We start from the raw sequence: 20,635 nt of genomic DNA, 5'->3' as shown, positions 1-20,635 counted from the left end.
TCGGGAGCCCCGGGGCGGGGCGGGGCGGCGCGGGTCGGGCTCCGCCCGCGGGCCCGGCGACCGAAGGTGCCCTCGGCTCCCGCCGCCGCCGTACGTGGCCGCCACAGCCCCGGCGCGTGGAACGCGTCCCTCCCGTGATTGGCTGCCTGCGCAGCAGACCCCGCCTGCCTCGGCGTCCTATTGGTCAGTTTAGCTCCGGTGCCGCTCGCGCCGCGGGCCGCCAGGGGGTGCGTGTTCCCGCGGGCCGGTGGGGCGGCACCGCGCATGCGCCGCCCTCCCGTGGCCTCTCGCAGCTTGTCCCCACCGGCCCCGCGCCCCGGTCTCGCGCCATGGCGGCCGCCGCCGAGGAGCCGTTCCCGTTCCACGGGCTCCTGCCCAAGAAGGAGACCGGCGCCGCTGCCTTCCTCGCCCGCTTCCCCGACTTCGACGGGCGGGGGGTGCTGCTGGCCGTGCTGGACACCGGCGTGGACCCCGGAGCGCCGGGCATGCAGGTAGAGCAGGGCGGCGGCGGCCCTGAGTCACGGCCGCGGCTCGCAAGGAGCTCCCGGGTCCCACCGGAGCGAACCCGGGAGGACGGGGACGAGTACGGGGCCGGCCATGGCCCGAGGCAGCGTTGGCGAGAGCGGGGGAGGCCCCGGAGGGCTGTCCCGGGGACTGTCCCTGTGGCGGGGACTGTCCCTATCCCGGGGACTCGTGGCTTGTGTTCGCTCTCGGTTCCCGCCCCGCACGCGTGAGCGGGGCTCGGGTGCGGGAGGGCGGGGAGATGCCGTGGCCGGGGATCCGCACCGGTGCTGCTGCTGTGAGGATCCTGCTCCTTCCCCAGCCGTCCGCAGGCGTGTTACGGCACTTAAATCTCTTGGGCTGCCTTCTCTCGCGCAGAGCTCATTATAAAAGAACGCTTTGTGTTTTTGTTAAACCTTAGCGTTACTTCGGCAGTAGGTAGCTCGAGGCTACACACAGCCGCCTAGGTGTTTTACATGAAAAGTGTATTTATGGCACAATTTGCATACCCGTCTTTCTCTTTATATTTCTCGGGCGTTTTATTGCAATAGCAGTCTGTATCGAATTTGATTCTGCCACCTTTGTTTTTTGATCTGCCAACTTTATGTCTCCATGTCGGTTTTGTAAATTTCTGTGTGCGATGTCAGTTTGGGCATTTCCCAGCACTTATTTCTTATAACCTTTGTCTCTTAACATTTCTTTATCTTGTAAGTTTGCATGCGGCTCTTTGTGTCACTGCTGCTTTTGATTTTTTGTCAACATGTTATGTCTGAGTGATGGCATAAGAGTCCGTGGAAGAATGATTCGGAGTTGTGTGCAACTCACTTGGACGCTGAATCCTTTGTTTTGTTTTGTTTTGACTGAGCAGGGCTTGTGTTGGTTTCCATCCTTTCTTTGGTGTGGAATTAACTCCTAAGTGACCTCATTCAAGGACCTGACCCTGGCAGATCATTAGTTCTGTGTTCTGAAATGACTCCTTATGGGATGCGGTTAGACTAGAGGATGAGTTGTGAGGACAGGTTGGATGGAGGGAAGGAGTGGCCAGGTGTAACTTCGATTGATTTAAGCTGAAATGAAGCTGGTGCTTTTGGTAAGAAGTTCTGGGTAAGTGGAAGAGTAATTGGAAATCTTAATGAAAGCTAGTCAAAAGGAAAATATGATAATACCATGGGCAGAGCAGAAAGTAATGGAAGACAATCAGGAAGGTGTGAATATAAATTGAATGATGTGCATGGTTCTGAAGTTTCACATATAAAAGCAAAAACCCCTAAGTTTTTAGAGGTTATGAATGAGTAGTGGTCAACAACAACAACAAAACCCCAGTATGAATTTATTGGCAGTAGTGGGAAGCTTTGTTCTGATATAGGTAACCCAAGGCTCATAAGGGCTATTTATGAAGCAGCATGATCTCTGTGTTGACCATATCATTTTTTTCCAACATACTTTCTTTAGGCACAGGATAAAATTTTGAGTACCACAGTAAAAGATTTGTAGAAGAAGTAAAAGATTTGAAGAGCAGGATGTGTAATTCACATTGCAGTGGGTGAGAGTAAATTTGCAGGGTTGTTAGAAAAACATGTAAAGAAGTTGTGTGATCTTTTCACACTGCCCACTTAGTAGACCTAGCTTAAGGGGCTTGCTAAAGTACAGCCAGGGGAGACTTACTGCACAGGCAGTTATAAAGGAAGCATAGGCAGCACTCAGTCTAGAATAGCTTTGAAGGTGTTTCTTCAGCAAAGGAATGTTCTCACTCTCTGGAGCATTTGCCAGTTTACATTTTGGCTCAGTGCAATGAATCAGTGTCCTGGGCATAGGCAGTGACACAGCATAGCTGTACTGCAAGAAGTAGTTTCTAACCTTGGGACAATTTTTAGAATTTTTTTTTATACCCGTCTTTCCTGCTGCTGCTTTTTCTTACTGTCAGTCTTCTTGTCAGTTCCTGGCCTGGCACAGAGTTAGATCTATAAGATGTTGAATCAGTTGCTAACCTGTAGCAAGGTTAATTGGTATTACAACTTTGAGTTCTGGTTAATGACAATGATTATTACAAGCTAAAATGAGCTACTATGATTTGGATATAGTGGAGTTCTTAGTCAAAACAAAACAGTTAATTTCTTAGCTGCTCCATAGTGTTTCATTCCTGGGTAGGGTTCTTTGCTTGTTGATTCTGTGACTTGGTTTGTAAACATTGATAGCAGTGTTTGTTTTCTTTTTGAGGGACAGAAAGATCTGGGGACAGAGTTTAACAGGGAAATATCATTATGTTTCTGTTCTTTCCTGGACGCTTGCTGCTATAGAGAGAATAGTTAACAAAACCTTCTTAGACAAAACCTTCTTAACAAAACCTGTTGTCTGTTGATTGGCTTTCTTTGATAGATAAAACATTATTCTAGCTTGTACTTACTTTCCTTTTCTTTATGAATCTTGGGAACCAGTGCCTTCTAGGGAATTCCTTTCACCTCCTCTTCCATTGCTTTTCCACCAGTTGACACCAACTGAAAGGTTTAGTTTGTCTGCTTCTTTCATGTGAGTTTTGCCCTCTTTCAGTCCTCTTGGTAGAATGTATTTCCTGCTGTCTGCCAAGTCATTGTTTGTAATTCCTCATTAAGGCACAGTGACTGATGAAATTTTAGGTGCGTTTAATGGCGTGTTGTGGTTGTATAGGTATAGCCTTTGCTCAGCCCCACCCTGTCCTTTTCCTGTTCCTATTGTGGCTTCTTATGTTTCATGATAGGTAAGTCAGTTCATTTTGCTTCTTGCAAATTTATTTTTTTTGTGAAGTGGCATTTGGAATTATTATTTACTAACATTAACTTGTGCTTTTATGTGATAGCTTTTTAGCAGTAGCAGCTAGTTTTGTTTTACTTGCTTTTCAGCACTGAGTTTAAAAAAATTGCTTGGAAATGATTTTGTTTGTGATGATGATGATCAGCTGTCCCATGACCAAAGTGCTGAAGAACTTGTTCATCTCTTGTGGCTGCAGTTGCTGTCAGTTGGAGTCAATGATTGTATGAGCTAGTAAAAACATGCTAAAATACATCTGGCTTTCCTTTTTCTTGTGTTGTGATTGTCAAAGATACTAGTGCTCCTTTACTTCTATTGTAACCTGTATCAGTTGCCAGGATTATGCACACAGATTAATTTTAGTGTTCTCAGTTTACTGCTTTACAAAGAACTAACATGTAAGTCGGATTTTAAAACTTCAAGCAGAAATGTATAAACAGCAAAGTAGTTTTCAGTTTTGAACTACTGATTTGTTTTTTAAATGCCTATAGGCAAGCCATAATAATTAAGGCAGGATTGGGGATTTTTTTTCTAAACACAGTATAAAATATTTTTAATTGTATAAAAATTATTTTTTTTAAATTTTAATGCAAAAGTTACTAGAATGTACCTTCTGTCTGTGATCAATTAATTACTTCAAGACTCTTCTGTTCGCATAAGAGAATTGATCAAGGTCACTTGATTATTTTTATTATAATTTTAAACTCAGAATGACAAGATTTGCAAAAGCCAAGTGAGCTGAACTCTTGAGTTTCACTCTGGCATTGCTGCTGGTGGGCAGTGTGCCGAAGAGCAGCTCATGGTAGCAGGAGCCGCCGTATCAGTTACTTGCACTAAATTACTGTGAACCTGTCTGGATTGCGGCTGATAGGAATTGAGCCTTAGACCAGCTGAAACTCTGAGTTTCTTGTGTCTGACTGAAAGACTCTGATTTCTTGGTTCTGACAGTACAAACTCAAGTGCATGTGTGGGCCTGCTAGGTTTCAGCTAGGAGGCAGAGAGCCATAGAGTGTAGGAGTTGCACCTCGTTTTTCGGGCTAGGAAACAACTCCCAAAACTACCCAAGCTTGCTGCTGCATAAATCTGTGTTCTGGCCACCTGTTGCTGTATAACTTGCCTCCTTCAAGCAAGTCACCTTGGATTACATTTTCATTCTTATTTTCTTGTACTGTGATCATTGAATAGTTGACTTTGAGTAGAGGCATATTGAAAAGTGTGCAGTGCTACTAATGTCAGGATTGGCTTGAAGTTGTTTTAGTATTGGAGCAGCTCTTGACTTTTGTGTGAATTGTGGCCAGCATTGAAGACATTAATTAGAAATGCTTGAAAAGTGTATGGTTTAGTGCCTACACACTGTTCCCCGAATAAATTTTCACTACTGTGTAACTATGGTTTGGTCGATGTTTTACCAGGTTAAGATGCTCTTAAGATTTTCTCTAGTGAAGTTGAATTTCTGTGAACAGAGTAGAGTGTTGGTTTCTGTCATGAAACTTCTTCCCTAGCTAGCCTATTCAAAAGCAGTATTTATTACCTTCTGGGAAATTAAATTGATGCTGTTTTTATGGTTGCTATGGGTTTGGAATATTTGGGGTTGATTATTTTTTTAAGCTGTTTAAGTCCGTTTTCTTTGGTGGTGTTGCTTGTTACTTGTCTGGGTTGGTTTTTGTTGAGTTTCTAAGAGATTGTTTTTTGGATTGTATGAGTTTTGGTTGGGTTTTACTTGTTTTTTTTTAAGCCATGAATTTGAGACCATGGAAGTATCTATCCTTGTTTGCTGACATGTGATAAGAACCTGACTCTTGTCCTTTTGGCAGCAGCAGAGTGACTTTTATGAAACAGTTTGAATGTGTCGGTAGCTTCCAGTAGCTGAATTCACAATTCTAGAGCATTATTGGAACAAAACAACCTTCCATATATTATATCTAACATCAAAATTATTGATAGAGAATAAAGGCAAAAATACCATATATTTAAATGTAGAAAACAACAAATGTTGCTGCTTTTCTAAATATGAAGCTCTTTTCACTTTCAGTGTAGTTAACGTATAGGAAATACTAGGAAGATGATTGATATCTTCTTTTGTGAATCAGTCTTTGATACAGAACTGTAAAAATATGTATGTATGATCAATTCATAGAATCATAGAATGGTTTGGGTTGGAAGGGACCTTGAAAGGCTGTCTAGTCCGACCTCCCTTCAAGGAGCAGGGACATCTTCAACTAGATCAGATTGCTCAGAACCTCATCCAACCTCACCTTGAATGTTTCCAGGGATGGGGCATCCAACACCTCTCTGGGCAACTTGTTCCAGTGTTTCACTGTTCTTACAGTGAAAAATTTCTTCCTTATAACTGGTCCTACAGTCTCCTTTAGTTTAAAGCCATTCTTCCTTGTCCTATCACTGCCTGTGCCATGTAAAAAATTGCTTTCATGTTTCTTATAGGCCCTCCTTAGGTCCTGGGAGGCTGCTATAGCATCTTTCCAAACTCCTTATAGAAGTGTTAGGTGTATATAGCTGTAGCTGCTAACAGTGCAAATGGATTAAAACACAAAGCAGAATCTTTGAAAGAGGAAAAATAAGGTAATAGTAACTTGTGTCCCTTTCAGGTTTCTTTAAGCTCAGTTAAGAGATTCCAGTTTGTGAGAGCTTGTACTTCAGCACCTGTCATTTTCTTACTTGTGCATTCATTACTATAAAATTTGTCCAGAATGAAGGGTCACACGCAACACAGCAAATGATATGAAAACAAATAGTAATTCTTGCAAATAGGTTTTTTGCAAATTTAGGCTTGGTTTTAAATTGAGGCTGCCTGAGCTTTGTTGATAGAGTGTTTTTCCTTTTTTCTCTTCTAAATCCTTATTAGAAATAAGTGGATTTGTATGAACCAGAAATAGGGACATGTTGGTCTTAGTTATTTGAAAATTTATCTTGAGTTCAGGTTGGTTTTATGTCCTTCAATTAAAGGTTGGGTGCCTGAAAAAGCTAGTTGATATTTTTAACAGCAAAACTTTCCTGGTTTGTGTGCTAAAGTACTAATCAAGTACATTTTCCAATTTTTCTGTGCTCATATTTTCAGGTTACAACTGATGGGAAACCGAAGATAATTGATATCATTGACACTACGGGCAGTGGTGATGTAACTACATGTACCATTGCAGAACCTAAAGATGGAGAGATTACTGGTCTTTCTGGAAGAACTTTAAAGGTGAGTATTTGGTGGTACAGAGACGCCACTGGACGTCATCTTCTTTGGTTAACAGCAAATTTAGCACCTGCTTTGGTTTTTACAAAACTTGCTTCCTTTTAACCAGATGTTGTGGTTTAAATCTGGCTTGCAGCTAAGCACTATAGAGCTGCTCACTCAGCCTTCCCCAGGCAATGTGGGGAGAAGAGAATCACAAGGGTGAAATTGAAAAAACTTACGTGTTGAGATAAAAACAAAAGCCTTGCACGCGAGCAAAGGAAAACAAGGGGTCCATTCACCACTTCCCATAGGCAGGCAGGTGTTCAGCCATCTCCAGGAAAACTGGGCTCCACACAAATGGTGACTTGAATATAAATGCCATCACTTGTAATGACTCCCCTTCTTCCTTCTTTTCCTGGCTTTATATGCTGATCATGATGCTGTATCATATGGAATATATCTGTGGTCAAGTTGGGATCAGTTGTCCCAGCTATGTCCCCTCCCAAATCCTTGTGCATCTCCAACCTGCTCACTGTTTGGGATGGGTGAGAGAAAAACCCTTGACTCTGTGCAAGCAGTGTCCAACAGCAGCTAAAACATCCCTGAGTTATTAAGAGTGGTCAGCACAAATCCAAAACAGCCCCATATCAACTACTGTAAAAAAAATCAACCTTAGCCCAGCTGAAACCAGCTAACCAGATCTTACCCAAACCTAATGCTGCATTTGCTCTTCATGTAGATTGCTTAGTGTTTTTTACACTTTTTATATGTCTTTATTTCTAATTTATTCTGTAGCTGAATAGGGGTGTGTACAGGGCTTTTTGTGGGGCCTGATAATAATTTAATTATTTGTTCAAAAGACTATCTGATACAGCTTTGGAAATTGGCTGAAGAAAATGTGCTAATATGTTTTTAAAATATCAGACACAGTAGTGTCTTTAAGAGTGCTACTATTTTCCACATTTGCATGAGCTACAAGAGGAATTATGTTAAGCTCGTGGTGAATAGATTTAGAGACTGAAAAATCTCTGAGGACCTAGTTGTAGACTCACTGAATTCTCACTATGCATAGCAGAAATGCTGTAGGGTTTCCAGAAAGGACACAAAATCTTGTAGAGGTCTTGAGTACACAGAACTGATGTTGCTAACGTTTTCTTGATTTCCTGATTGGATTGATGATGTGATATGGGGGCATCACATCTTTGGATCTCTCCATACTGTCAGCTTTTTTCCTAATTTTGCACAGAAGATGATTGTAAGGCTAAGTCTGTTGCTCTTTTACTTTTGTTACTAGGATGAGCAGATCCTGATATACAGAGTCTAAATTGCATGAAGTTGTGAAATGAGATATTCAGATGTTTGTCATGGCTTCCAACCATACTTGCTCATGTTAGGTTTCACTTATAGTACTGTTATTTCCCCAGACCTCTGCCCAGCAAATTCAGTAAAGCTGGGGCTTTGTGTTTTAAAAGTAGACTATCAGAGCAACTAATGCTTAAAGATGTTCAATGGCAGTGTCACATGAACTGATACTGATTTTTTGGGAGCTGGATTTAAAATTCCATGTCATGTTGTTGGAACGGTGCAGTAGTTACTGTTACGGAGACAGAGAATTAAATTGGCAGTATTTGCAGGCTTGTTCTGCTAAGCTCTCTTACAAAGTGTTGGGCTTTTTTGTTTGAGAAGTTCTTTTAATGCCATTAGTTAACCTATTTCTAAATGTACTTTTCTGTAGATTCCAGCAAACTGGGTAAATCCTTCAGGCAAATATCACATTGGCATAAAAAATGGCTATGATATCTATCCTAAAGCTCTTAAGGAGAGGATTCAGGTAAGGATGAATTATCTTTTCTTTCTGGTATATAGTCATATTTTACAGTTCAGTTTCTTAATTTTGTTAGAACACTACAGCATGTGATTTGCTAACATACTTGTATCGCTAACCAGCACGAAAATGCTATTCTCTCTGATTTTTATTGATTCCATTTCTTCTGTGATTTTTTCAGAGCAACAGGGGGGTGGCATGGAAATCCTCCTCACAGTGGTCCATTGAGGCGAGACGTACAGAAATTACTGATAGCCCCTTTTTTTAAAATTGTATGGCAATTTATGCTTATTTATACTATTGTATGGAAGCTTTTTAGCCATTGTCTCAAATCAGAATTTTCAAATGATCTTTATAGACTTCATACTTTGACATACATTTCTTAGCATGTGGAGGAACCTCTGTTTTTATTTTGCAGAAAGAGCGCAAGGAAAAGCTCTGGGATCCTGTTCACAGGCTGGCTTTAGCAGAGGCCTGTAGGAAACAAGAAGAATTTGATGCAGCTCATAGCTCTCCCTCACAGGTTTGCATGAAACCTAATTTTATGAACTTGTTCTTTGCAACAATTTGTTACTGGTTGACAGGATTAAAATGTTTCATTAGATGAGTGAAAGAAAGATACTTGTGAGTATTTTGGCAGATAATTTGCCAGTGTATCCTCTGATTAATTTTATAAGTCTTTGTATGCGTGGTTGTTCAGTTTGCTTAGTGTTCTTTACTTTTGAGAGTTGGTGTCAAATATGAAAACAGGATTACTTCAAAAAAATTGTTGGATATTTTCAGTAAGTTTTGTTGTTAATCTAATGTGCAATGTTTTGAGGCCACCATCCTTGCTGTGTTCGAAGTTGGAATTTTCTAAACATATTCTTTCTTGTGTAAACTGTGTACTATTTTAATGAAGTACCAGAAATGCCTCAGATGCTACTTTATCATCTAATAGTCTTCAAGAAAATAATGGCTTTAAATGTTACGTTTACAGAAATTAGAAGTAGTTGTACATAATAGGCCAAAAATAAATAGTGCACTGTTGAAAGCCATTGAACTTCCAGATTTTTGTGACTCCTAGGATAGTCTAACATTGCTGGGAAAGTAATGGAAAAAATGTATAGCACTAGAAAAGAATGTAGGATTACCCATCTTGTAATAGTTTTGGAAATATTCTAATTTAATTTTGTTTGCCATATTAGGTAAATAAGCTAATAAAGGAAGAACTTCAAAATCAAGTGGAATTGTTGAATTCTTTTGAGAAAAAATACAGTGATCCTGGCCCAGTGTATGATTGTGTAGTGTGGTATGATGGTGAGACCTGGAGGTAAATGACTAAACTTGTCTAAAATATCTTGTTCTTTACATAAAACAATAGCTTGCATCGAGGACTTGTTATCTTTTATATCTGCCCTCTTTATAGAGGTTTTAAGTATTTTTTGCTTTAAAAATAGTCCTGCTGTACCAGTTGAGTTTCTTGACAAAATTCTGGTCCCAAATGAAGATCGGATAGAATAAAGTCTTATTGAAGACAGTGAGATATGAGTGTAAGCTTATGGGGTTTTTCTTCTGAAGCAGAATAAAACTGTTTTGACTATCCATTGGTGATGTGAAATAAGATGAAACAGGTGTCTGTGCAGAGATGTAACAGGGCACATTTCTTTACTGATAAGGTTCTTCATACAAAACAGTAAAACTTCGAATGTTTGTGTACCAGCACTGAACATCTATCTTTAGTAAAATTTCTTCCTTGAACTTGCCTAAATTTTCATACTCTTGCTTTTCAAATACAGATTTATTTGAATTTAACAGTGTTTTGAAAATCAGTTTATTTAGATAACTTCGTAGTTTCTGAATCTTAAGTATAAACAACCAAGTTTTAAAGTAGTTGCTCAAAGAACTATTTAAAGAAACCATAAACACAGAACCAAACTTCTTGAAATCTTTTTGCTATGCTCAGCTGGAGAGGGTAGGTGACCAAAAGTTTGCAGCAGCTGGGACATTTCCTTCTTTTGTTTGTTTGTTTTTTATCAACAGAGCCTGCATAGATACAAGTGAGAGTGGTGACTTAGCTAACTGTACAGTGCTGAGAACCTACAAAGAGGCTCAGGAATATGGATCTTTTGGAACATCTGAGATGTTGAATTATTCAGTGAATATATATGATGATGGAAACCTCCTTTCTATTGTGACAAGTGGAGGTAAATGAAAATAATCTTAAAAACATTTTGCTGCTAAGTAGGTATGATGAGAAGCAGTAATTTGTATTGGGTCTTGTTTCTGATACTTGGGATGGCTTGAAGCAGCTGTTGTAGTACAGCAGTTGTTATTATGACTTTTAAGATCAATACTCATATTTCCTGAACTAAATTCTATAATGATAGCTCATTACAAAACTTGCCTTCATTTTTGTATGAAATATTGTCAACTTTTATGTACATAAGCATGTATACATAGAACGTGCATACTTAGGTATTCTTTAATGTGTACAGACATCTTAAAAGCTAAACTAAAGAGAACCTTCTGTCAAAAAACCTTTTTTGTTATGTTTGTTAAATATAGAGTGATGATTGATTTTAGTTGCTTCCCTTTGTACTTGTATACTTTAAGAATCTTAAATATAGTACCCATGAACAAAATGGGTATTGATCTTAATTTAGGTTTATGCAAACTTTTTTGTTATGTCAGATGTCACTATAACTGTAGCTCCAACCACTCTGAACCTGTTTTAGAGTATTGTTTAAGTAATCATGGTTTGTTTTGGAAGCAAGCTGAGTGGTTGGGATGGTATGGATGCATTTGCTTTGAAAAATGCTCTTTATTCCCCATGAAACTATCCCATCTCAATAGAGCTACATAAGCAGTTCAGATTTCTAAATAGATGGTAACTTATTTGAGATGTTCCTTTCTGTGTTTCTGTGTAGTTTTGTTTTCTATTCTTAATGCCTGCTACCTGAGTTGTCTCAGATGTAGCATTCATAACTTTGAGTAGGAAGTGTGGAGCCTTCAAAGTAACTTTTGTTAGTGGAATTAAGTTATTACTTTGTTCCTCTCTTCCTGCTGCCTCCTTTCTCTCCTTAAAAAGCTGTTTCCTTTGTTGAACCTCATACAATTAGCCTCAGCCTATTGATCCAGCCTGTCCTTTGTAGAGTCTTCCTATCCTCCCAGCACTCCTGCCCAGCCTGTTGTTGTCTGCATGGTGACTGAGGATACTCTCAATCCCCTTGTCCAGACCATCAAAAATACTGAACAGGGCTGGCTCCACTGCTGAGTCCTGGTGAACACTGTCACCCTTTTGGTACCAGCAACACTGGTGACTGGCCACTGACTGGATTTATGTGCTTACAGCTCAATAAGCGAAAATTAATTGAGCTGTAGCATATTGAATTCCAGCAAATGAATTCCACTAAAAATATGTACTTTTCCTTTGCACAGGAGCACATGGGACACATGTGGCTAGTATTGCAGCTGGATACTTTCCAGAAGAACCAGAGAGGAATGGTGTGGCTCCTGGAGCTCAGATTCTTGCAATCAAGATTGGTGATACGAGACTGAGTACAATGGAAACTGGCACTGGTCTAATAAGAGCTGTGGGTATTTCACTGAATAAATTACTAATCTCAGCAGTGTGATTTAAGTGTAGAATATTGTGGAACTTCATGCCCTACTTGTTTATAGGCTTTGTTTCTGTGGTTCTACAGTATTTCCAACAAAAATACCAAAAATAAAAAAACAACCAAGCCACCCCCACAAAAAAAGCAAACCCTCAAGCAATAAATAACACAGCCAAAACCCCTAAAACCAACTAAACCAACCAGAATGTATTTTAAAGCATATTGTAAGACTAGTTTTTTAATATAAAACAAGACTTCTGTTGCATAGAGCTCTTAGAGTTTCTCCAGGCTAACAGACTTGCAGTGTCTGACTAGCTTGATGCATGAGAGCAGTTACTTGCATACTTAAAAAAGTTCTTTATGTTGTCAGTGTATCTTTTATAGTTACTCAGATCTAGAATAAATCTAGAATAGAGGCAAGTATCTACCTATGTTGCTGTATTTGTGTTAACTCTTTTTCCTAAGAGTGAGGAAAAACAGCATTCCTTTTAGTGATGAAAGATCCAAGAGCTTTTCTGTATAATGAGTTGATAAGGAAAAATTTTACCCAAGGAAAGGATATGAAACGACTATATTGTGGTCCATGGGATATTTTGATATAGCAACACGAACAATAACTTTTTTGCAACTTTTTGTACTTCAATCAAACTGCACAGGAAAGGAGAATTTTATGTTCTTGAGACAACACTAGTGCTGTCTGCAGTTTTCGCTTAGGGTAATGCCTTGATTTATAGCTGGGAACATGGCAAAAATAAGGCTTTTCAGGGTTTAGGTTTTTTAATTTTAATAGGTTTTTTAATTTTCTTAGTTCTTTGGGAAAATAGCACTTATCTGGCTGCAGTAAATTCAAGAGATTCAAGAGATTGATCTTTCTGAGATATGTAGCAAATCAATTTAAGCAGATGTTTTCTGTCGTTCCTGAAGTCACTTTCATTCTTTGACTAGCACATATTTTGACTTCCATTTTTACTTTATCAGATGATAGAAACAATAAAATACAAATGTGATCTTGTCAACTACAGCTATGGAGAAGCAACACACTGGCCAAATTCTGGGTGAGTAGTGCTGTGGTTAAAGCATTTTAATTTCACAGAGGTGGAATTGTATTTGTTGAGTTTTCTGTAAGTCAGCTAGTGGCTTAAGAGTGAACCATCCAAGCTCACGTGATTCATAAGTTAGAAACTTTGCAGTGTAAGTTTTAAACTGGCTTTGAAAGAAGTAAACCCATTGAAAAAGGTTTTCATTTATATATCATACACATACTTATAACACATATACAAATAATATTTTAGCATAATAAAGAACTTTAATAGTTGCAACACCACATGATGTGTGGGGTATTATTTGAAGACCTAGGATCACTACATAATTTTCACTCCTTTTTGAAACCAGAAGATGGTTTTGTGGTCAGCTTCTGTACTGGAACCGCCTCTGCTAGGTGTGGGAAGCAGGCTGCATAAGCTTCCTTGTTTGGTGAATGGTCAAAGGTTGTCCTAGAAATGAGAGCTTTGTCCTGTGGAAGAAAGCAATATTGTTGAGTAAATGATTCATTTCTTTCTCTTACTTTAGGAGAATTTGTGAAGTGATTAATGAAGCAGTGTGGAAACACAATGTAATCTATGTTTCAAGTGCAGGAAATAATGGTCCTTGCCTTTCTACAGTTGGATGTCCTGGTGGAACTACATCTAGTGTAATAGGTAAATAATTAATATAGACAAATTTTTTGACAGTATTCAGCTTCTGTCTTTTCAAACTTTGTACTTTTGTTACATGTTTGATTGCTGAACTAAAATCTAAAAAATTGCCTGCTGTGCTACAAGGTTAATTCTGAGAGAAGCACTTGCTCTATGCTTAGGTATACAAATTTAGATTGTTATCTTCTTAAAATTCAAGACCTTACATATGTAGAAAAGAGATGAGAGGCAAATGATCTTGATTTAATGTGGTTTTGTATAAAATTTGCAAAAGAAATGTTTGGTCTGACTTACTTGAATATTTCAGGATTACTTTTTCAACTGTAACTGTCTAAGCACACCACTTTGCTCCAACCCATAGCTGCTGGTAAATGCAACTTATGAAAATATGATTCTAAGTTGGATTCTAATTAGTCTTCTGCAAAGTATTGCAATGCATTTTGAATTCTAAAAACTACAGTTTTCGATCATGTCTTCATCAGATACTCTAATTTTTATTTTTAGTGGAACAGATGGTTTTAATTTGGATAGAAAATAATCCCATGCTAGGATCTAGACAAGTCCTTGTAGGGGAGGAATTTTTCCAGCTGCAGTGCCACTGCTGTGCTAGTCTATTACTGTCATTAAAATTCTTTTTCTGATAGGCTAATGTATGGTTTTGATACTTTAGGAAAAGATGGAAGTATAGGATTCAGCAAAATGTCTTGCATTCAGGGGTAACTTGCTTAGTCTTAATTTTTAAATAAATCCTTTATTGTCTCACTGCTGCATTACACAAGATGCTTTTTAAGTGTCACAATTCCTGTGCAAGGAGACCAGTATGTAAGGAGACTAGCATGAAGCCTTGGAAGCTGGAGAGCTGCTATTCCAGGGCCGCTAGTAGAATTAATGCTGATTACTTTCTGGAAGTTAATCTGCTATTAATTCTCTACTGAGACTGGGGGTTGGAGCTGGAACTAACAAGCTCTTTTCAGGTCTGCACTGGCTTTGCTCTTACAGTGCATCTACTCTGTCAATTCAGCTTAGTTGTATCACTCCAGAGACAGCATGATAATTCACTCTGCATGCCAAGTAGTTTGCTCCTGTCCTCCATCTGGAGTGAACCAGATAGAGTTTTTGTTTTTTGAGGATAAAGCAAAATACAGCTGACAGGTTGGCTTAGTTCACACAGAGACAGCCTTGCCAAATTTGTCAGCTTGGTATGGTAGTTTTGTACCACCATGGTAGTGCTTGTGCTGTAAACAAAATCATAGTTGCAGTGTGCATCCTTGGCATTCTCTTCTACAATTGCTACTTTATCAGGCTTTGATGTAGTTGTTTACATATTCTCTGTACTTGGAACTGATACCCAGTAGAGACTGTCTCCTGAGTGAGATGTGTGGATATGGCCATTTGCTCCAGGGGGTGTAGCTGGGAGCCACGTGAACATGAACCAATTCACATGGATTGCTCTGACGTGCAGTTGTTGCAGCTTGTGGCAGAGCAGTGTAAACAGAGAAAAGAGAGGCAGGAGAGGGAGAAGAAATGTACAAATTAGCTGTTGAGAAAGAAGTGTAGAAGGTTATATTCCAGCTGAATAAAAGTGAAACTTGGAACTTTGCATGATACTTTACTATTATACAGTGTGCCCATCAGCATTGTTACTGCATAGCATGATGGTTTACACTTGCCTTGCAAAAATATCTGGATTTAATGAGATGGCTAATATATGTTTCCATTTTAAATGTCAAGCAAGAATTCTTCTCATAAAGAACTAAAATCACAGAAGAATTTTAAGAATTTTACTTTTAATTCTTAATAAAAATTTGTATTACATCTAAAACGCTTGAATGTTTTTTTACAGGTGTTGGTGCCTATGTGTCACCTGACATGATGGTTGCTGAATACTCTTTGAGAGAAAAACTGCCAGCAAATCAGTACACTTGGTCATCCAGAGGGCCTAGGTAGGTTATATTCCAAGAACAATTGATTACTTTGGGGTTCAGGTGATATAAGTCAAAATCTAAACTAGGTCACTAATACCAAAATGAAAGTATTTCTTCCCTGTGGAAAGAGCATAACTAGCCTGCTCTTCTGGTAACACTTGTATATTGGGATCTAGAGCTCCTGGAGGAGAGGGAATAGCATGGAACTGCCTCAGCACAGCCTGTATTTTCCAGAAAAGTATTTGGGTGCAGATCTATTCAAGGATAATCAAAGTTACTGAAAGGTTGTTTGGAAATTTGTTTGCATTTTTTAAATTACTTTTTTTCTATAGCATTTATTTCATTAGGTTAGTGTGGTGAAGTTAAATGTACTATAAGTGATGAAGATTAAAATAAATACTGTTACTGCAGTGGTGTTAGTTCTGTGACAGTGACATTGCTGTGATGGCATAATTTACTTAAGGGTTTTGTTTGAGTTCAGTAGAGGTGTGACTAGGCAGAAAAAATTGCTTTCTGCCTTACACTACAGAAAATTTTCTGAAGTGTGTGAAAGAAATTTTAAGGGCAATGTAAACTCCAGTTTTTATTTAATTTCTCAGAAGCATCTGATAGTAATGTGGTAGACAAACAAAAAAAAAATAGTAACATCTTTTCTTGAGTTCTTGCTTGTGTTTAGACTTTGGAATTGTTTCTAGCTGTTCTAGTGTTTATATTTACAGGCAAGTATATTGTTTCAAGAATCTTACTATGAAGGATTGTCATGTTTTGTGTAGGGAAAAGAGAAATGTGCTCTCTGCCTTCAGCTGAGAAAGGGAAATTGATTTGTAATTGATTTTGATAGACACATACACACACACATACACATATAGATCACTTCTTGTGTGCTTAGTCACTGTGCCCTGTAAAACAGTCAGCTGAAAGGCCAAGTCTGGCCAAAGGAGGATTCTCTTTGTTCAGGGTGCAGTATGCAGATGACTGAAGAGTTCCTGAAGTTTGCTAGAGCAGTCTTGATGCAGGGATCAGTCTGTCCCAGTAAGCAGTAGAGGCTTTCAGGCAGATGTGCTGTGCACTGCTTGTCCCAAGGTGTTGGGATGCAGAACCTTTTTATGGGTTTATATACATCTGTCCTAAAATATGTCCAAACGCCACATTGCTGTTTCATACTTGGAATATTCTGATTTCAGATGGATTTTAGACATATGAAGCTGTTAGTGTGGGATATAAGTACCCTAAAATATCCTGCCTCTCTACAGAACTAAATAGCTCAGGCACAGGGCTGTCCTTATTCAAGCAGTGCAATTTTTGTCTATCCAGAGCAAAAAAGATGGAGCATATCTGGCTCACAAAACTAGATGCTATTCTAACTGTGCCATAGGCACACAGTTGCTCTGTTCTTAAATATGCATGTGAAAGAAGAAGTGGTGTTTAGGGATCAGGCCCAGCTGATCCTGACCTATGTCTTGACATTACGTTTTATGTGTTCTCCCCTTGCGCTCTTGTCTCAGGCTTTTAAATTCAAAACTTAACCTGGCAGTGAACTGTCAGCATGCAAAATTAGAAGTCTAAGTTTTGGGTCTTTTCTAGCCTTCCTCCTCCTTCTTTTACTATTTTTCTTTAGAAGTAATAACCATTGAATAGGCTATGTGGAATATGAATTTATTTATTGAAGTGTTTAATAGGTTGGTTAGTGTGCATTTTGTAATTCAAATCCCAGAAAGTATCCTGCTGGCTAAACTCAAGCCTGGTGGAGAATATTGAAGGAGTGGAAAATTTAGAAACCTCTCACTGTGAAACAGGCACAGCTGATGATTAACATGACATTTTAAATTGTTGGTTGGTGGCATGCTTTTTCTTGGGTTTAATGGGTTAATGGATTTAGTGAAGTAAAATGCAGTGAGTATTCTCTAAAGCAAACTTTTTCTTTTAAATGTATTGACAACTTTATCTTAAATTGTGCAAAAAAAAAAATCAGTGTTTTAACCATTGCTTTTTAATGCTAGCACTGATGGAGCCCTTGGAGTAAGCATCAGTGCCCCAGGAGGTGCTATTGCTTCAGTTCCAAACTGGACTCTGCGAGGAACACAGCTCATGAATGGCACATCCATGTCTTCTCCCAATGCATGTGGAGGCATTGCGTTAGTATTGTCAGGTAACGTGCTACAATGTTAAACACAGATGTATCATCTAAAAGTGGTTAGATAGTTTTTCCTCTTAAAAGCATGCTGTCACTTTCAAATATTTTGTTGTATCCAATAACACTCTTATTTTTAATTTCAGGACTCAAAGCTAATAATGTTCATTACACTGTTCATTCTGTCAGAAGAGCATTAGAAAATACTGCAGTGAAAGCTGAAAACATAGAAGTATTTGCACAAGGACATGGTATTATTCAGGTATTTGAAAGCAAAAAAAACCCAGTATAATATAAATAACTGCTGGTGAAAAACTAACCCATAAAACAGCCAGAACAACTTTTGAGGTGATCTCACTCAGTTTGTTCCATGCTACTTGATTCTCAAATCTCACTGGGGGAGAGGAAGGAATGAGAAGGTTCTTCCAGTTTCAGCATGCAGTTACTGTAAAATAAATGTGATAACTGGACACATTCTTAGGCTCATCAAAAAGATACATGGACATAAAAGTGGCATGTAGGTTTTCGTCACCCACATGTGGATTTAGGTGCCACATGGGCACCTAGATTCTGTCCTAATGTCCAAAAATGTTTTTAAGTATTGTCAGAGACAGCTGAACTTGTTCTGTCCAGACAAAAGGTGGGACTGTAAGTTCTGGGCAGTGAAAACAGATACCCACGCTGGTTCACAGAGAAGTACAGCTGCAGTTGTACAGTGACTTTGCTGCAGGCAGTCTGAGTGCTCATCATTTCCTGTGGGCTTCAGAGTAGTTTGGAAATCTGTGATATGATCCTGTGTATGGTAAAGGCATACTGTCTCCCTTTGCAATAGCTTATGTTCTTACAGAGCTAGGCCTGGTTATTGCCTACAGTCACTCCTGTCCTAGTATAATAGAAGTACTAAGATTTTTCTCTTGTGCTTCAAAATGCCAGCTATTAAATGCTTAGTCCAAAATTCAAGTTCAGGAGATGCTAGAACCTAGTAGGTAATGCCTGTTAAGTGCATCTGTAATGCTGAGTTTGATACAGAAGGCAGCAGTGGGGGTAGCCATATCAAATAAAAAATAAAATGCACCAATCATACTTGCTGTTTTAGCAGCCTGTGATTAAATCATGTGTTAAAATGTGACTAGAATTGATCTTGGAGACGAGGTGTTGTATGTCCACTTGTCTCAAAGGAGAGTGCCCTAATCTTCACTGATGAAGGTACCTTGCTGTCAAGTAGAAGAGAACTTAAGATTTTTGTAGTCAGTAAAATAGCAAGTGAGGTGGAAAGGTATCTTTTTAAAACAGGAAGATTAATTTTTTATGTGAGTTGATTGTGACATCTCATGTACTTAAACCCAGAGCTGGATTTCATGACCTGATTCTTTTACTTCATATCAATATATAAGACTTGCATGGGTATTCCATTGTCTTTTTTTTTTAATTGCTCAGCTTCTTATAGTATAAAAGTTTTCAATACTTTAACTAGTGTTGCTCCACCTATGAAAAAGTCACCTATATTAGAATAGTAGGTTTGGGCCTTGAATCCTCTTTTTCAGTGTAATCTCTGAATAGGAATCTTTTTGTGTGTTTGTGGCAGAGGAGACTTGGCCTTGTTTGTTTTTTCAAATGTTCTTGGCTTTCTGGCTCTCTGTGGCCATTGCAGACTGCGAAAATTGCCTCATTTTCTGTACTGGGTATCGTGCAGTCGCACGTTGCTCAGATAGCATGTGAGGTACTTCACTGTTTCTTACTGTGCTTGCTAAACATTTCATATTGTAGAGAATATGCATAAATTGCTATTAAGTTGAAATTTGTTAATTTAGAACTTGCTCTTTCTAACAGGTTGATAAAGCCTATGACTACCTCATTCAGAATTCATCATTCACAAGTAACATCGGCTTCACAGTTACTGTCGGCAGCAACCGTGGAATCTACCTCAGAGATCCAGCCCAGATAGTGGCACCATCTGATCATGGGGTTGGCATAGAACCTGTCTTTCCTGAGAATACAGGTAGGAAAGAGCTTTAGTAGGTGGAGGTGCAGAGAAATACAAATGTCAACTTGACACAAAAAGCCATGATATGATGAGTGATAGGAATCTGTACTGTAAAAGGAGTCAGTGTAACGATAAGTTTCATGGTTAAGGAAGATGTGCAAAATAAACAACTTTTCCTTTTCAATCTCAGACTTACATGCAGGGCTTTCATGTTGTCTGGGGAGACTTGCTTTAATGCTTCCTCTCACTGAAAAAAAGAGATCTCTTTGTTCTGTAGAAACTTAAAGTCAAGTTGGGGAGGCTTTGGAGAAACAGAAAGAGTAACCATAGATCCCTGATGTTTCATGAAATTACAGAACTTCAGGGTTTGTGTTGTAAATCACTTTTGGCAGAGGTTGATGATTGTTCTAAAGATGAAAGCACTTACCCAGAAATTAGTTTCTCAGTTATTTAAAGACTATAAATTCTAGATTTAGAATTTAGAAGGGCAACACGGGAATTTCTATGGATTAGATTTAGAAGGGCAGTACAGGAATTTATATGGTTTTTATTACTAAAAGGGTAAAAATAACTTGTGCAGATGAAAATAAGGTTTAACCTTTTTTTCTGCAAACCCTTTTGCCCTGCTTTATTTAATAAAAATTGGAACTCACTGAGAGACTGAATTATGTTGTATTTGGAAAGGGAGCTGTGTGAGAGCTTGTTAATGAGTTTATTCCTTTAATGAAACCAGTGGTCATCAAGAAGGTTGGCATATGACAAAGAGATGAGTTTATTTAGGGGCAGAAAGGGTATGAATTAGGGCAGGTTACTGACTCTGAATAACTTAATTGCTTGGCAGCTTACATTGCAGTCAGTGCATTTTAAATTTAACGTGGCACAAAATAATTGTTCACTAGACTTCTGCAGGAAATAAGCAATCTAAAAACAGGCATTTACAATGAATGACTGGTAATGGTGCATAGCTGTTGTTTCCCTAGTTTTCCCTGGTACCTGTTTTCCCTAGTT

At 38.8% G+C, this 20,635-nt stretch overlaps 1 protein-coding gene across 2 annotated transcripts in view; it reads left to right on the top strand.

Annotated features, from left to right (window-relative positions):
• The first annotated feature begins 240 nt into the window (after positions 1-240).
• Positions 241-20,635, top strand: part of TPP2 (tripeptidyl peptidase 2) — a 51,277-nt gene continuing 30,882 nt past the window's right edge. For both annotated transcript variants that reach the window (XM_077173511.1, XM_054655087.2), the window contains exons 1-13: positions 241-491; positions 6,362-6,490; positions 8,205-8,300; positions 8,713-8,817; positions 9,482-9,606; positions 10,317-10,480; positions 11,715-11,869; positions 12,872-12,948; positions 13,463-13,590; positions 15,431-15,530; positions 17,513-17,661; positions 17,790-17,905; positions 19,474-19,642. In XM_077173511.1, coding sequence (XP_077029626.1) covers positions 330-491; positions 6,362-6,490; positions 8,205-8,300; positions 8,713-8,817; positions 9,482-9,606; positions 10,317-10,480; positions 11,715-11,869; positions 12,872-12,948; positions 13,463-13,590; positions 15,431-15,530; positions 17,513-17,661; positions 17,790-17,905; positions 19,474-19,642 — 1,675 coding nt within the window. In that variant the 5' untranslated portion in view covers positions 241-329. The remainder of the gene's footprint in view (positions 492-6,361; positions 6,491-8,204; positions 8,301-8,712; positions 8,818-9,481; positions 9,607-10,316; positions 10,481-11,714; positions 11,870-12,871; positions 12,949-13,462; positions 13,591-15,430; positions 15,531-17,512; positions 17,662-17,789; positions 17,906-19,473; positions 19,643-20,635) is intronic.

Source organism: Agelaius phoeniceus, chromosome 2 (assembly GCF_051311805.1).
Source record: "Agelaius phoeniceus isolate bAgePho1 chromosome 2, bAgePho1.hap1, whole genome shotgun sequence".
NCBI classification, from domain to species: Eukaryota; Metazoa; Chordata; class Aves; order Passeriformes; family Icteridae; genus Agelaius; species Agelaius phoeniceus.
This window is presented reverse-complemented; position numbering and strand designations above follow the sequence as displayed.